At 39.6% G+C, this 18,046-nt stretch overlaps 1 protein-coding gene and 1 long non-coding RNA gene across 5 annotated transcripts; both read right to left on the bottom strand.

Moving 5' to 3' along the window:
* Window positions 1-8,104: 8,104 nt before the first annotated feature.
* LOC149970375 (uncharacterized) lies at window positions 8,105-12,010 on the bottom strand. 4 transcript variants are annotated; one of them, XR_016493248.1, is made up of 10 exons: window positions 11,846-12,010; window positions 11,202-11,301; window positions 10,783-10,907; window positions 10,415-10,621; window positions 10,241-10,313; window positions 9,971-10,147; window positions 9,403-9,500; window positions 9,188-9,288; window positions 8,968-9,055; window positions 8,105-8,732 (listed from the first exon to the last, which is right to left on the bottom strand). It is a non-coding gene; the product is annotated as an uncharacterized LOC149970375 (long non-coding RNA). The 4 variants fall into 4 exon arrangements; XR_016493250.1 differs by having other exon boundaries at window positions 9,403-9,497; window positions 10,415-10,668; window positions 11,846-12,006; XR_016493247.1 differs by having other exon boundaries at window positions 9,403-9,497; window positions 11,846-12,006.
* Window positions 12,011-12,130: 120 nt separating this feature from the next.
* Window positions 12,131-18,035, bottom strand: xrra1 (X-ray radiation resistance associated 1). The gene is made up of 17 exons (XM_021591309.3): window positions 17,485-18,035; window positions 17,148-17,326; window positions 16,923-16,994; window positions 16,706-16,778; window positions 16,498-16,595; window positions 16,143-16,291; window positions 15,641-15,742; window positions 15,307-15,485; window positions 15,167-15,219; window positions 14,925-15,047; window positions 14,751-14,844; window positions 14,061-14,179; window positions 13,540-13,839; window positions 13,256-13,421; window positions 13,025-13,140; window positions 12,769-12,874; window positions 12,131-12,663 (listed from the first exon to the last, which is right to left on the bottom strand). The coding sequence occupies exons 1-17, from the start codon at window positions 17,576-17,578 to the stop codon at window positions 12,509-12,511; spliced, it is 2,178 nt and encodes a 725-aa protein (XP_021446984.2). The 5' UTR covers window positions 17,579-18,035; the 3' UTR covers window positions 12,131-12,508.
* Window positions 18,036-18,046: the final 11 nt, after the last annotated feature.

Here is an 18,046-nt window from a genome sequence, read left to right as displayed (position 1 = left end):
TTACTGTTCTACACACATTGAGATAGCCTGTCATTACTGCTCTACACACATTGAGATAGCATGTCATTACTGTTCTACACACATTGAGATAGCATGTCATTACTGTTCTACACACATTGAGATAGCATGTCATTACTGCTCTACACACATTGAGAAGCTGGCTTATGATCACATCATCTGAAATCCATGTTTGCCTTTGAGTTGAGCTGCCCTGTGAACAGCTTGTCAAAAGGCTTGTTTAGGTCAACAGGTGTAAGATAAGCCCATTTGTCCCTGTGCCATTTTCATTGCAGTAAACAAGTGCCATACACCGAGTCCTGTCGATATGGGAACGGTGCACAGACTTGTGACTAATATCCCTCATCTGTGAACCCCAACAGTCCACTCTCTCCCTTCACAGCTACAATGACTCATTGTGTTGGCTTCACACATTGCGCCAGACATTGCTGCCCATCTCTCACTAAAGGCCTGACAAAATATTTTGAAACAGAAGCCCCTCAGTTGTAGACCTTAATAGTTTTACAATGAAGCTGTGACTTATTTCTACAGGCTGTTGGACTTGACAGTTCCTGGCAATATCTTCTTTTGAGAGGTTCAAGGTGGTCCTCTTCCATAAAGGAGGTAGATGTGCCTCTTTCCACTTCTCCATAAAAAAAAACACATCTTATTTCTCTTCCAAATTGATGAATGAGAAAGTATTTGTAGAATGCAGTGTTATATTTAGAGGAAGTAACTTGATCCCGGATAATAACGCAAAGTACAACATCCCTCATTGTGGCAGGCCAGGTAGTGAACAGGGGTGGTGGGACTGAATTTTTTTGTCACATTGACATTTTTATACCTCAAGGTTCTATATTTTATTGCTGGTGGAAAATCTTGAAACTTTTCAGCATTTATATGGTCTGTTAATTTTTTGGAGGGGAACGTTTCAAATTCCCTCTAAGTAGCATTTGGCCAATTCAGCTATGCATGCTTAGTCTTGGCTCAGGCAATAGTAACAGCTGGGGGCAGTCAGTGGGTATAAATCAGGTAGTGGGGTCAGCTCTCTGTAGGAGCATGTCTACTCAACCCTGCTGCTGCCCATTGTTAGAGAATATGTCAGACCAGGGAATTTTCCCAGAACTGAAGAAACCTCACCATTTCAAGTACATTAAGGGTTAGAATCGGAGTAAGAATATTTACTACAATACTGTAATTACATCTGTAGTGTTATTGAAAAGTGTCTCAACGTGTGAGTAGCCAAAATGTAGCCATTTCCTGTGGATAACGGGCTACAGCGAGCCGTTAGTTGCAGTAGATGGAGGCAGGTGAGGTGAGCAAACTAAATAAATATTAGAAATATCTGTCCCTAGGCTGCTACACCATAATTATGGTGCCTCACAGAAACAGTGTTTGTGAGGAACTGAAGCATTGAAAATCAATCAAGCAGTCTTTTGATTCAAAGGGAGCCAAATTGTGTTAAGTTAATTAAGTCTGATAGATGTGTTTGCTTTCATAGCTGATTAAGGTGTTCAAGAGAACCCCTGAGTTTTTGCTTCATCAAAATACTTCCGAAATCTATTAAGGGCACTGTTTTTTACACCCTACCCCTTTCCTTAATTAAGTTGGCCCTGATCATTTCAGCTGATGATCTGGGCAGTGCCAAGAAAATATGGACAATACTGGGATTCATGTCATTAACACTTCAGTCATTACACCCTCTTTCCTGAACCCCACTGTTAGAGGTTCACATGTTTAAACACATGCTTGTGATGGAGGCATGATTGATAAACCAAGACCACGTTTCACAGGAATATTTTTGTTCGTCGCTGAAATTATTATTGCTCAAGAGAAAAATGTACTACAAATGTACAATTATGGACCATTCAATCACTCTCCCTATGATTTCATGTTAAGTGTGTACTACAGTTTCTAAGTATACTTGTGCATCAAAAAGACTATGATGAATGGGGCCAATCTTGAATAAACTAATTTGGCACATTGATTAATGAGGAGTGTTGGTGAGGTAATCAGCTGCTTGGCCTCAGAGCCAAATGAACTGTTTCAGCCTCCCCACACAGTAGTATTCTCCTAATGTTAGGCCTCAATTTATGATCCAAAACAACAGTTGTATCTAAACATCTCTCAGGCTTGATTGCAACGATTAAGCCAGATGTGGAGATACTGGCGCACCCAGATACACTGAAATTGACCCGAGGATATAAATTCCTGAAGATCCTCAGACTCCACATTGCCTTTCCCAGCTATGTCTGCCTATGTTTTCTTTTGGACAGAGAGCAGAGCCAGGTTCTATTACATCACCAAGTCCTAAGAGCATGTGTAAAAACCTGCTTTCAATTAATCATTTTCTTTTGAAGAGTTTTTCAAGAAGAGAAAGAAAGGGATTATAAAAGTAAATTACAAGTGAATGTTTATTTGCCTTTAAAGTTGTTTGTTGATATTAATCTGAACAAGAACTCAAAATAGACAAGAACAAAAACTTTTTTTCTCTCAAACTGTTTTTCTCAAACGCAATTCACAACCACATGTTTCTCTAACATCTAGAATCAGAGCGAGAGAGATCTGTTCAATAAGGATTACTGGCAATAGGTGCCTTTGCAATTTAGTCAATTGTATCAAGAGGTTGAGCAGTGGCTGTGCCAGTAGTCAAATGTGTGCTATATTTGTATAGTGTGGTATGTCTTCACATTGTAGATGTAGATCTATTACAGCTTGCTTTACCTTGAGATAACTGCATACTTATGGTTTTATGCGGAACCTAAAATAAACATAAATATAACCACAAACATTATTTTATACATAAAAACAAACAGGAGAGCAATGAACCGTCTAACAACCTCCAGATGTACTCGGTAAATCATAGGATTTCATGTGATGATGACAGATAGTATCTAAACGCAACTCAACATATGTATTATTTGTATGCTTGAAATCAATCATAGATGTTTTTCTACAGGCAAGTGTTTTTTGATAACACTTCTAACTCAAATGTGCAGGTAAAATGTGCAGGTAAATTACCATGTCATATTATCTTCTGATTTCAACATGTATTTCTGCTTGTTAGAATATGAATGTAATGTATGTTAGTTGTTTTATGTGATTATTGACAGAGAATTAAGACTGCAGAAGGAATGTGCATGGGCTGCGCATGCTTACCACAGACAACACCATATCTAATGTATTCAGAGACTGGGAAGAAATCCAGTGCTCAAGGCCTGTTTGAATATAGTAATGTGGAATCACTTGATATATTTTTTTAAATGCCCACTGATTTATTCCACCTGGGTTTTAAAGTGCATTCCACATCTGCCTAGCTGGAATATCATTTCAATCGTACGGTGGGCAAGACCATGCAATCAAGGAGAAGGAAAGAACAAGGGATGGACAGAGAAACCAATATGTGGAAAGAACAAGGGATGGGCAGTGATCAAGGGATGGGCAGTGATCAAGGGATGGGCAGTGAGTGCACATTCAGTACCACATGCAGGTGGTGTGGCAACACTAAACCACAATTACAGAGTCGGAGTACTTTGTAATTGACTATGTTACACAGTAGAGATCTTTAATCTACGCTGATTGTATAACTAATTCTGAAATTTGTGAAATAATGTCCCTCCTTTAGCAAACACACAGCAGTGTTTTAATTTCTTTCATTGAATTGAGGATTTAATCAGCCTGTCAGTTTTGAATAATACACGTTTTTAATAATACATAATGCTATAGGCTTCTAGACTCCGTAGGTAACTATCTGTAGATTTGATGCTGTGCTGTTGTTGGGTTCGGAAACTTCAGATCTCCAAATAAGTCATTGTGTTTTCACTTTTATTTGCCTGGTTTAATTTGTTTTGTTCACAGCTTTCACCGTGTTTCTTTAAGTATCACTTTTATCAGTCTAGATGCAGGGATTTTGACTGTTTTGTTTTATGTACCAAAAAAACAAAGATTCATTAGTCCACATACCTGCATGCCCCATCCTCTCGTAAAGAGTTATTTCCTGCTGTGTGTGATAGTGTATGAATCTCCCAGCCCCTCCCTCACACGAATGTACCTTTGAAGAAACCTGGAAACAGTTCATCATGTTCCCTCATTGCATAGCCAAGTCATGGAGAGGGAACCCTGCCTCAGTTTAGACCATCCGTGGCCTGTTTTTCCATTGCATGGGTTTGCTCAACAGTTGCCTTTTACTCATGAAAGCAACTCTGCTTACTGCATGGCACACGCAATGTGTTATTTTATTATTCACTAATATGATATATTACAAATGTGTAATGTCTTACGTTGGCATCTAAAATAAGACAACTTTCATGCTCTTGACCCAGAGCACCTAAAGTAAGATTGGGGTCAGTTCAGATTTGGTAACTGTTGATTGATGAAATTAATCCAAACATACATTCCCAAATCACATGAATGTCATTTCATCTGGTCCTGTGAAATTCAGAGAGACAGTTTCAATTGATAAGCCTGTCAAAGGGACAGGGTACTATCCTGCATCAAGGGACGTTGCAAGCCGTGCAGCAAGCAATAACACGGCTGTGGCACTGGATCAGACACCAGTGGATTCCAAAGTGTGCTTCCAGAGTTAAGCCCTGCCAAAGGCAGACCATTGTGTATCAAACATAACCTGAGTGCCTCATTGTGCCAAAGTGATATCATGCATGTCAAAACCATAGGAAGCAAACCTATTACTCAAAGATACGATGCATCTAAAATGCCACCGCTGTGTTTTCTACACCAGTGGTTCCCAAACTTTATAGTCCTATACCCCTTCAAACATTCAACCTCCAGCTGCGTACCCCCTCTAAGCACCAGGGTCAGCACACTCTCAAATGTTGTTTTTTGCCATCATTGTAAGCCTGCCACACACATACATTATACAATACATTTATTAAACAGAAGAATGAGTGTGAGTTTTTGTCACAACCCAGCTCGTGGGAAGTGACAAAGAGCTCTTATATGACCAGGGCACAAATAATAATATGATAATAATCAATAATTTTGCTCTTTATTTAACCATTTTACATATAAAACCTTGTTTTTTAATCGAAAATTGTGAATAACTCACCACAGGTTAATGAGAAGGGTGTGCTTGAAAGGATGCACATAACTCTGCAATGTTGGGTTGTATTGGAGAGTCTCAGTCTTAAATCATTTTCCACACAGTCTGTGCCTGTACTTGGTTTTCATGCTAGTGAGGGCCAAGAATCCACTCTCACATAGGTACGTGGTTGCAAAGGGGATCAGTGTCTTAACAGCGCGATTTGCCAAGGCAGGATACTCTGAGTGCAGCCCAATCCAGAAATCTGCCATTGGCTTCTGATAAAAATCAATTTTCACAGAACCGCTTGTTGCAATTTCGATGAGGCTCTCTTGTTCAGATATTGGTAAGGGGACTGGAGGCAGGGTATGAAAGGGATAACCAATCCAATTGTTTGTGTCATCCGCTTCGGAAAAGTTCCTCCGTAATTGCACACCCAACTTACTCAGGTGCTTCACTATATCACATTTGACATTGTCCGTAAGCTTGAGTTCATTTGCACACAAAATATCATACATTGATGTAAAGACCTGTGTGTTGTCATTGTTAATGCAGACAGAGAAGAGCTCCAACTTCTTAATCATAGCCTCAATTTTGTCCCGCACAGTGAATATAGTTGTGGAGTCCCTGTAATCCTAGATTCAGATCACTCAGGCAAGAAAAAACATCACCCAACTAGGCCAGTCGTGTGAGAAACTCATCATCATGCAAGCGGTCAGACAAGTGAAAATTATGGTCAGTAAAGAAAACTTTAAGCTCGTCTCTCAATTTAAAAAAAACGTGTCACTACTTTGCCCCTTGATAACCAGCGTACTTTTGTATGTTGTAAAAGCGCTACATGGTCGCAGCCCGTATCATTGCATAGTGCAGAAAATACGAGAGTTCAGGGGCCTTGCTTTAACAAAGTTAACCATTTTCACTGTAGTGTCCAAAACATCTTTCAATCTGTCAGGCATTCCCTTGGCAGCAAGAGCCTCTCGGTGGATGCTGCAGTGTACCCAAGTGACGTCGGGAGCAACTGCTTGCACTCGCATTACCACTACACTATGTCTCCCTGTCACGCTAAAGGTCCTAAAAGATATCTTAACTGCCATCGATAAGAAACATTACTGTGCAGCTGTATTCATCGACCTGGCCAAGGCTTTCGACTCTGTCAATCACAACATTCTTATTGGCAGACTCGACAGCCTTGGTTTCTCAAATGATTGCCTCGCCTGGTTCACCAACTACTTCTCTGATAGAGTTCAGTGTGTCAAATCGGAGGGTCTGCTGTCCGGACCTCTGGCAGTCTCTATGGGGGTGCCACATGGTTCAATTCTTGGACCGACTCTCTTCTCTGTATACATCAACGAGGTCGCTCTTGCTGCTGGTGAGTCTCTGATCCACCTCTACGCAGACGACACCATTCTGTATACTTCTGGCCTTTCTTTGGACACTGTGTTAACAACCCTCCAGGCAAGCTTCAATGCCATACAACTCTCCTCCCGTGGCCTCCAATTGCTCTTAAATACAAGTAAAACTAAATGCATGCTCTTCAACCGATCGCTACCTGCACCTGCCCGCCTGTCCAACATCACTACTCTGGACGGCTCTGACTTAGAATACGTGGACAACTACAAATACTTAGGTGTCTGGTTAGACTGTAAACTCTCCTTCCAGACCCATATCAAACATCTCCAATCCAAAGTTAAATCTAGAATTGGCTTCCTATTTCGCAACAAAGCATCCTTCACTCATGCTGCCAAACATACCCTTGTAAAACTGACCATCCTACCAATCCTCGACTTTGGCGATGTCATTTACAAAATAGCCTCCAATACCCTACTCAACAAATTGGATGCAGACTATCACAGTGCAATCCGTTTTGTCACCAAAGCCCCATATACTACCCACCATTGCGACCTGTACGCTCTCGTTGGCTGGACCTCGCTTCATAATCGTCGCCAAATCCACTGGCTCCATGTCATCTACAAGACCCTGCTAGGTAAAGTCCCCCCTTATCTCAGCTCGCTGGTCACCATAGCATCTCCCACCTGTAGCACACGCTCCAGCAGGTATATCTCTCTAGTCACCCCCAAAACCAATTATTTATTTGGCCGCCTCTCCTTCCAGTTCTCTGCTGCCAATGATTGGAACGAACTACAAAAATCTCTGAAACTGGAAACACTTATCTCCCTCACTAGCTTTAAGCACCAACTGTCAGAGCAGCTCACAGATTACTGCACCTGTACATAGTCCACCTATAATTTAGCCCAAACAACTACCTCTTTCCCTACTGTATTTAATTGATTTATTTATTTAGCTCCTTTGCACCCCATTATTTTTATTTCTACTTTGCACATTCTTCCATTGCAAATCTACCATTCCAGTGTTTTACTTGCTATATTGTATTTACTTTGCCACCATGGCCTTTTTTTGCCTTTACCTCCCTTATCTCACCTCATTTGCTCACATCGTATATACTTGTTTATACTGTATTATTGACTGTGTTTGTTTTACTCCATGTGTAACTCTGTGTCGTTGTATGTGTCGAACTGCTTTGCTTTTTCTTGGCCAGGTCGCAATTGTAAATGAGAACTTGTTCTCAACTTGCCTACCTGGTTAAATAAAGGTGAAATAATTTTTTAAAATTTTGCATCATCAGTACAGATACCAACATGAGCAGCAGCTACATAGTTAGTGAAATTCCCAGGAGAGATTAAGGGTTAATGTGATTGGATGTTAATTATTTGATATGGCTACCTATATTTGACATGGTGTTATTTCACTGAATACTAGATGGTTTAATTTGATTTTTGGCAGTGAAACGAGGCTACTCAGGCGAGAAATAAACCTCACCCAAATGTATAGCCCCGCTGGAAAATATAAATCGACTGTTTAAAAAAAAAGTTATTTTTAAAAATGTGATTCACATTTTTATTTCACACCCCCCCCCCCCCGACAGCATTGCACCCCAGTTTGGGAATACCCATTTTCTACACATACCATTTCCGTGATTGATCAGTGTATATTGTGAATATTGAAAATGTTTCAACTTGGCTTTAATATACTGTAGCGAACACAAGTAAATATATGAAAACACTATCTTTAATGAAAATGCAGATTAAACATTCAAGTTAATTTTCTACCATAAAAAAAATAAAAATGCATTCCGACAGACATTTTTTTCCCACAAGACCCAAGGAAAGGCACCAGTTGAGGAGGCAGGTAAGAGCGTGCCGTACTGCGGCTGTTCAGAATCTGTTCTGGTCCCCCCCCCCCTTCAATACTTGCAGAATTGTAACCAATTTCAAACCCACAAAATAAATGCTACAATAACATGGCAATGGTCAACTATCTCTGACAGTACTTTACAATGTGTTGTGGATATATTTATGCAATAATGTTGCCGGGACATTTGATAATGTGCGTCAGTCTAGATTCTCTCCACCTGGGCCTCAAGTCCCTCAAAACGGATGTTAATCTTCTCAGTGTTCAGTACATTGAGAGTAGGTCGATCATTTATTTTGAAAGAATCCCATAATAGAAGCCTGCTTAGTTGATTTATTAGAGGCTGCAACATTCTTCCTTCTCTTGTCCTCCCCTTTCTTGCCAGTTGATGGTTTTGGTGGGTCTGGATTCAGCTGGGATGGTTTACTTGTCTTAAAGTCATCCTCCGTCTCAGAGTAGGATTCACTCTCATAGCCTTTCTCAGTCACTGGAAGGTAGACAGTTTAAAATGGTTTTGAGATGAGACATCATTAAGACATTGAGATAGATATATATATAATATATATATATATATATATATATATATAGATATCTCTCATCTTAGCTTTAACAGACACACACTTCGAGAAGAAATAGGCGTCATGTGTATGTCAGAGGCGTTATACTTAAGCAAAATGTTTACAAGAAAAAGTTTAATAGAAAAAAAACACAAAATATTTTACCAATGCACCCCTAGTCATCCAAAAAGGTGCGCGGTTTCAAGACAGGTCTCCTCTTCCTCCTCTTACAATCCGAAAGCTCCTGCATGGACTGATAGGTAGATAACGATCATTACAAATTGGTGATAAAAAAAAACAGATAAAAAAATAAAAAAATGTCTAACTAATAATATCCTGCAACTTCAACAGTTTAGTACTTAAATAAAAAAATGTGAACACTTACATCTGAATGAAAAATAGCAAAAGGTTCTTTCTTTTTTTGATTCAGAAGGCTTGGTGATGGGCCCCTCTGTTCTTGCAACCTCGGAGGAGAATCTGGAATAACTAACATAGAATAGTTCTGTTATTAACCATGAAACAGTTGAACTCTGAAGTCCAGTGTGAATGTCGAGGGGAGCCTGAGCAATAAGCATGCCCTCCCTTTACAGCTCATCTTACCCTCATCATCAGTACTGTCTGACTGGGGCTTCTTTATCCTCCAACGCTTGTTCTTCTTCTCTTCACTATCGGAATGGTCAAGACGCTTGCTCTTACTACTGAAAGGAAAATATTCTGTTAAAGCATATTCTGGAAATGCCATTCAAAACACTCACCGTTCACCAAGATGACAAGGTTTCTGCGAGATGTTGGTTCTGAGCAGGGATGGAAGTTAAGCTAGCCCGCTAGCACTTTTCAGACTGGGCTAGTAGAACATGTGCCAAATAGCCCGGTGGCCAGGGAATTATTGTTATTTGATTATTATTTTTTTTTACAAGTATCGCTCGGCACAGACTTTGAATACGAATAAGACCCAGGCTAGTAAAAAAAACACAAAAAAACTGTCTACTAGCCCGGCTGGATGGTGACCAAAATCCTTAAGATTCATCACTGGTTCTAATATACTATACAAGCCCTGTGTCAAACAAATACTTCCTCTTATAATCACTGCAGTGCCCATGGTATTTTTTTATTAGGACACAAGTTGTATATTCATACAAGGACTCCTACAAGAGTTAATAATACACACCTAATATCTTTCTCAACCACAGCACCTTTTGGTAGTTCCTCCTTGACAGGAGTCTCTGCTTTACAGACTGGGCTTGAGGGCTTCTCATCCACTGAAGAGGACATATGGGCTGCTTCTACCTCTTCCTTGATGGATTTGTCAGATGTAAGCCAGATGTGGCGGACATACAGGATTTATCTTAAGAGATGTAAAGGACAATAGTACAGTATTTACATGTGAAATTATAGAACGATATCCCCATATATGATATGTGAATGTTGAAAAACTCACTGGTTGCTTGATTCCCAAAGAAGTTACTCATAGGATGTGTCTTTGGAGCTGGTTTAATTTTGGAGGGCTCAACCTACAATATCAAATAAATGTGACATCACAAGGTATAGCATTATGGGTTGTACTGGATGAAATGAACATCACATGGCTTTTGCAGAGCACAGAAACACGCACCACAGGTGCATCCTCTCTCTGCTCCAATGTTCACTCTTTGCTTGACTCTTGATTCTTGGAGACATTCTTGTTTGCAAACATTCCCATAATGCCTTTGGACTGCTTGGAGGTGGGTTTAGAGGCCAGACTAGAATGACCATTGATGCCAGATTTGGTGTGCAACGTCTCTAGCGGTGGGGCCTGTGTCATCTCATGAGCCTGCTGCACCTGTCGAGGACATGGATACTGCATCAGCACAGCAAATTGCACTGTACCTGCAAATAGATAGGTACGTTCGGATAAATAACTCACCAAACTTTATATTTAACAGTAATTTCTTAATCTATTATTTTGACTGAGTCAAGTAAGAAGTGTGAAGACGGATATACCTGCTGCAGTTCCTTAGGTTCTCTTTCACAGCATCATAATCCGCACTGTACAGGGGACCACTGTCTTCCAGCACTGCCTTCTGAACACTGTACACTGACGGTCAGGCTCTGCTTCGACTTCACATCTACAACACATGACATTTATACATTCACAACACTTCATATTCATCTAGATGGAGTTAGGAAAGGAGGCAGGTGAACTGGTCATTTACCCTCCAACTGATCCTCTTGCACTAATGACACCTTGTGACACTTAAGGGGAAAAAAGCATTGAAAAATAACCTAAGTACAAACTCAGACATACCAAAACAAAGCAAGAATCCTATGTCCAATGTTGTTTCCAAATGGGCCCACTGTTTAATGTCGAGTTGTGTAGGGGCATGGTGAATGAAATTGGGCATTTTGGCTTGTTCTCTTACCGTGGTATCATTCTTGACAAACTTGCCAGACACAAGGTAGGTAGCATGGAGCAGAGCTGAGCTTTCGTTCCTCTTGCGGTCCAGGTAATGATATAGCATTCTGAAATGTACACATCATGATGGACTCGGTTGTAAAAGGCAGTTTAGGAGGTTAGATCTGGATACACATTGCTTGGCTAAATTGACATGGACCCCAAGAGTGAGACTCAGCCATTAGTATGTCACCTGTTAGCACACACACAGTTTAAAAAAGTATGTTGTCAACAGAGATCTGTGGGATCCATACAAATCAAATTGTATTGGTCACATACACAAGGTTAGCAGATTTTAATGCGAGTGTAGCGAAATGCTTGTGCTTCTAGTTCCGACCCAATTTATGTAGTTTACCCTGAGACTTGCAAGCTCGATCTGGTATGTTATATTCCTATCTTATAGGAAGGAATACTGCTCGAAGTTTCCCCCAACCGACTGTGTAGTCACACAATTTCGGGACCTGATGCAGTCTTAAAACTACACTGCATCATTCGACAATAGCAAGGTGGGCAAGTGATAGCTATCTAGCGTAGCTAGCCTGAGCAGTCAGGTAGCTGACCCGAACAGCTAGTTGGATCGGTCGAGATAGATTAGTTAGCTAAGTGACTTACGATAATATACTGGTCGTTGACAAATTCATCAATATTATCCAAAGAAAGGTCATCTATTGTCCAATGTATGTTGCTATCTATTCGATAGCTCTTTTGCCTCCGTTTCAGGCGGGAACACACCGACGTCACTTACGGTCCTTTATTTACTTCCTGCCATGAGTGTTTGCGCGGGATATGTTCAAGAGTATCAAGCGTTCAGGTCTGTTGCATAGTATTTGTACAGAATCATAACGACACACAAAGTTGAAGTGATGACAGGTCACCCCATATCACATTGGCACCTTGTTAGATTGTTTTAGCAACTATTTTATTAAAACAGATTTTATTGATACCCCACTGAAATACAAAACTGCCATGAGCCTGGGTGACAGTGTCTCCATTTGCAAGATCCACTGTCACCTTCTTGTCAAGGTTGAATAAAGTTGAAACAGAGCTATTTAATAATGAAAGACAAACAAATGCATGATGATAATGTTATACATATACATTATGTTATACATTAACAGTTGTCATAGATGGGCTAAATAAACTCAATAAGAACGTTTTCCCTTCAGCCCAGAAATAATTTGTAGCTGATCATTCTCTTCACCTAAATTGGAAGAAGAGTGTTTGGTTGATTGTTTAATGTTCATGTTTCATGAAAGTAACAGAGTTTGTGAATCTCTACTTGTGGTTGGTGGTCCTCTCATACTCAATATGTGTTGCTTGCTCCACTGCCTTCATGTGAACCATCTTGTACCTTTTCTTCATATCCCTCAGCAAAGTCAAAGCCTCTTCATACTCATCCTTGAAGACGCCCTTGCCTTCTAAGACGTTAGCTATGAAAGAACAGGATTACATACTTAACAAATAATATTACATATAATAAATAGATAGATATTCACTTCCCATGTTATTGATGACAATAAAAAGAGGTTTAGTACTTAGAGGGATTTCGCTGATTGTTTTCCTCTCGTTTATTTGTATGAGCATCTCTTCAACTCTTTCTCCTCTCTGCTTTCTTGGTCTCAGAGATGGTAGATTTCCAATCTGAGAATTAAAGGTTGTTGTTGTTTTATTATTAAATATGGATGACTGACACACAACTCAACAGGTTGAAGCAGATAACACGTGACAGATAAGATCATATGACATTTTCACTAGTAGGCATGTGCTTCGAATGTTATTCACATAGCTCACCCTTTTCTCCTTCTCTTCATATGGCTTCTGCAGGCAATCAAGGTTAGGTTTGGAATCTCTGTAAACTAGGAGATTCTTGAGTTTTTGTTCCAACATTCTCACAGTGTGTTGTAGTCCTGTAGAACACATAAGATTACATTACTTAAGGGAGTGCAGCATTGAAATTGCCCACAATCCCGTTGACTCGTAGGAAAATTCGACTTAAATGATTCATAAAAGGGTCCTCCTCACCAACAGGCTCCACCATGTCTGGATCTGGTTTGGCATCCAATAGCAATTCAAAGCCTCTGAATTTTCCTGGAATTGCATTTGACTCATTTTTCTCCTCAATCTCTTTGACTTCTTCTGTCTCGTCAGATAGCAGATGGTATTCAGATTCATCATGTAAATCTGTCACCTGAGAATAACAAGTTAACTATTATACTCATGTCACCATACTGTACTGTACATTGGCATGTTCAACCAAAGCAAATAACTGTCCTCCTGAATATCATGAAAGAGACCATGCAAATCACCTGCGTCACAAAGAATGACTCTCCATGTTGGAAGGTATCATCTGATGATTCTATTGCATCCTCTATGGCCTCGACTCTATGAGCAGTTCCCATGGATTCCTGTTTATTTTCCTCATCCATTGCGTGTGAGGAGCAGCCAGACTTTTCTGTTGACTTTCTCTCTACTGAGAGAGGATTCGTACAGTGATCTTCAACATGCTTCTCCTCCAGAGAGCCAGGATCAAGTAAGGCAGGACTAGAAGGTTCTTCAAGGAGAATCAATAAAGGCACCTTTGTTACCTTTGGGATTTTGTTTTTTACCTGAAGAAAAATATAAATGTGAATGTTCCTCAATTAGTTTCAAAGTCAAAAGTTAGCCTCTGTTAGACCCGAATGATGTCAGATGCTTGAAACATATTGTTTGAAACATATTGAAATGAAAAGTAAGACAGTGCAGTCAAAAAGGTGCAGTTATATCCTACTTCCTAGTTAAATGAGTATGTGCTATGCCAAAATATGGATTAAGAATATTGCATTCAAACCTTTCGTTTTGAGTCAATACATAATATCAAAGGGGGCTTCACAACTTCTGATGCCTTTTTGCGCCTAATTCTAATACCCAACCTTTCCTGGAGAAAGTATGTCAGAAGTGGTGGGTCACCTGGATGGAAATACAATAAATGACAAGAATAAAAAGTTAAAGGCCCAGTGCAATCAAACACTTGATTTCCTGTGTTTTATATATATTTCCACTCTATGAGTTAGGAACAATACTGTGAAATTATAAAAATTCTGATAAATGCCGTTTTAGTGTAACAGCTGTTTGAAAAGACCGCCTGAAATTGCAGCCTGTTTTGGTGGGATGGAGTATTGGCTTTCCTGGTGACATCACCAGGCGGTAAATTAGCCAATAAGAAAGAGAGTTCCAAACCTCTCTGCCAACAGCTAGTTTTAATTTTTCCCCTACCCACTCAGACCACTCCCAGACAGTCCTAGCAGACAGTCCCAGACAGTCCTCCCAGACAGTCCTAGACAACCTTGAGAAATTGCTCTTTGCTAAGAAGCTATTTTTGGTTATTTGTTTACCATATTAAATGATTTGATATTGAGATTCAAATGGCTGCATTGGAACTTTAATAACATGTCTGTGTTCATACTTAAATAGATTATTTAACAAAAGCTCAAATTCATATCTAATAAAGGCTTCAAATAAATATAGAGAGTCAACATACCACTTCTCTGTGTGGTCAGTGGGTTGGAGTGAATAACAATCTCACTGAGCATAGGAAACAGGGCCACAGACAACAGTGCTTCTTCCTCAACAATCTGGAGGCAATAATGAGACACAAGTGACTCCACTTACTCACAGTATAGTCTTCCCAAATATATTCAGACAATATACAGACCTTATTGTCAGCCAGATTGAGGAAACAAAGCTCTGGTAGTGGCAAACCGTATGCTCCAGAAAATTCCTCAGTGTCAAGGGATATGCGAATGGGGGAATCGTTTTTGGATTGACCACACTCATCCTATAATAGAAAGAACATGCAGAAAAAAGAGCAATAAGTTGCAAGTGTTAGTGTTATAGAGTATGAAGGAGTAATAAAAGCACAAAGAAGTGATACAAATCACCATAACAACTTTGTACCTCTGAACTGTTCTTGATATGTTCATGCTGGTTTTCCGGAACACCGGAGACGGCTAGATTTAAGAAATAGTAAACACATGAATATTGTCCAAAGAAGTGTAAAAGCCAGCTACGTTATTTTAAAAATATAGCATACCAACCATTCATGTATTCAGTCTCTAACCCCTCAAAGACACGGTGATTCCTGAGGTCCTGTAGGTCACAATTTTGTTTGTGAAACACCTGCTGGTGTTGCAGATATCCCTTCTGTTGCAGGTTCCTCGGCAACACCTCTGGTACCTCTGAGATACGATTCCCTTGCAGGTTTAAATGCTGTAGCCTAAAATGGACATGCCATATTGCTATGGAAGTTTACAGATATATACAGTAGGTATACAGGTAGGTGTGTATTATGCACTGTAATGTATTGGAGTATTTTCTTAATTTACCATACTGTGGACAGTAAAAGTACTAACTTTATAAACAATGACTGACCTTTTCAGGTTGGCAAGGCTGCTGAAGACACCAGAGGACAGCTTATTGTCATCTAGCATCAGCACTTCAAGAGTTTGAAATCGCATGCCATTATCCTTTGCGCTATTCAGTAGGAGTAAATATTAGCTTATTATTCCACATACTTATAGTTTTCATAAAATTACTTTAAGTGTGTATTGTCCATCACTGTTTGCAGGTATTCAGTGCAAACTTGTATAACGAGACAGAATGTAAATCTCTCTTCTTTGTAATTCTATACTGCCACCTAATGGAATGTAGGGTACTACACCATAAACTGTAAGCAGATAACAATTAACAAGAGCCACGTTTCTGAACACTTGCACACCAGGAAGCCACTAATTTCATTCCTGTCGTTAAACCCTGTTGAGTAGGAATATTTCATCAATGACTGGGTGAACTAAACCAGAAAACTGCACCTACCTACAGTAAAAAATGGACTATTTACAATAAAAACAATTTGATTCCAGTAACATAAACTTACCGTTGTGAGGGGCCATGGGGAGGGGCTGCCAGGTTGGGAGGAAGAAACTGAAGTTGATTCCCGGTGAGATGAAGGACTTTCAGACAGGGAAGTAGACCAACGGACATGATGTCATCACCAGACAGATTGTTGTAAGACAAATCCAACACCTGTGCCACATGAAATACAGTTAAACATAATTTAGTTGGGACAGATTAAGGTAATTCCTTCTCAATCCAAGTCAGTGTAGTGATTCAATTAGAACATCTAAAAACATCTGGCTTAAACAATGAATGTATCTGCCTTTCCAATATAGCTTTGCTAACATGTTAATTATGAGAGTACAGGGTATTGTAGAACCATAGTGTCATTTTACCTCCAGGTGAGGGAAGTCTTCCGCATTGAGTGTCACATTGCAGAGGCCATTCAAGGATAGCTCAAGTTCCCTCAGGGAGGGGAATTTACCAAAAGGCTCTGAAACAGAAAATCATTTTTGTTGTTGTTACTTTTCTATTCTGTTTAAATGAACATTTATGTATAAGATGTTAAATAATGAAGAAAAAGCACATAATTACATGATATACCTATGGTAAGACTGTTGTCAGATGCGTTGACATAAGCAACATTCTCAAAATCCAGGAAGTCTTCTGTATTGATCTGTTGAAGAAAGAAAAAAACTTCAAACATTACTGAACTTTATGAAGCTATGTGTCTACCTATAAACTATCTCCCATTGGAATTAAGACTGTTTGAATTCATCCAACACTAAATTAAATGAATCGCTCAAAGAGAAAATCTTACCAAATTCAATCTCTGCTCACTGATGTCAACAGAGCACAGGTCAGATGGCTTGTCCACACAATGCAATGACAACTACGAGGCAATATAAAACAATCTCAAAATAGTTATTTTTATTAACTAATGAAATTAAATATATTATTTCATATATACATTGTTCATTGTTTACTGCATGGATTTGCGATTTTCTGAAAAAGAGTTGTAAAACCAAATGTGTTCTTTGCTTACCAGGAGAGGAGCATCCAATGTGTAGCCAGGAATATCTGATGTCGCACACTCTTCAACCCGTGTGCACTCAGACACAATTGAGTTTGAGGCAAAACTGTTTCCCTCTGATTTCTTAGTTCGTGTATTTTTGTATTTATGTTCCACTGCATTTCGGTGAGCAACCAGCCAGTGACCAGCCCCTAACGAATCAACAGAAAACAAGCACCATGCTGAATAATTTTATTCCAGACAGTCTTGGATAGATTAATCAAATGCCATTCGATAGGCCTATCAGTGAAGTGATAAAACTACAGTGAACAGTGAATACTATTGCTGTTAGAGAGTGGTGAATTCATACCGTTTTTTCGTTGATGAAACAATGGTCGGATGGGAAAACAATTGGCGGGGTAACTGTCTCCCACATCTAATTTGTAGAGTCCGGCTGCAGCCATTAACGTCCACTGTTACATCTACAGCAAGTACCTTTTTGTTGAGCGCTATCCAGATTATTTACACAATTTACAGCCCAAATTGACCTATTTTACCATAACTGTTAATTTACCAGCCAGACATAAAAAACAAACACATTTTTCATGATGTGCGTACATGGATAAACATCCAATCAGTCAAGACTCCGGTATCCTAGCAACACGTCAACAAGTCGGGACTACATTCCCTCCAGCTGTTGGCAGTATAGAATGTTTTGGTCTCTTTTGCCGCCACTGACTTTCACACAACATGGGTGTATTCAGTACAGCAATTATGTTGTAAAACGTTTAGCAACAGACACGTTTACTCCAAATGGAAATGTGCAAATTTGCAACAAAAACGAGAGTTTCAATTGGACAAATTCATGTTGGTAGCGGTGTTGTTCCATATGCTCTGTTTGCCCCCGTTTGGTTCTTCAACGGTAAACGGTT

This window comes from Oncorhynchus mykiss, chromosome 29 (assembly GCF_057628025.1).
Source record: "Oncorhynchus mykiss isolate SJ-2025 chromosome 29, ASM5762802v1, whole genome shotgun sequence".
In the NCBI taxonomy this organism is placed as follows: Eukaryota; Metazoa; Chordata; class Actinopteri; order Salmoniformes; family Salmonidae; genus Oncorhynchus; species Oncorhynchus mykiss.
Note: the sequence above shows the minus strand (reverse complement) of the source record. Positions and strands in the feature narration are given on the sequence as shown.

Excerpts from the sequence above, each read along its gene's own strand:
- xrra1 (XM_021591309.3), bottom strand. The coding sequence starts at position 17,578 with ATGGCTGCAGCCGGACTCTACAAATTAGATGTGGGAGACAGTTACCCC. Across the intron at positions 17,327-17,484 it reads GTTTCATCAACGAAAAAACG|GGGCTGGTCACTGGCTGGTT; the intron begins GTATGAATTCAC and ends TTGATTCGTTAG. Across the intron at positions 16,995-17,147 it reads CATTGGATGCTCCTCTCCTG|TTGTCATTGCATTGTGTGGA; the intron begins GTAAGCAAAGAA and ends ATTGCCTCGTAG.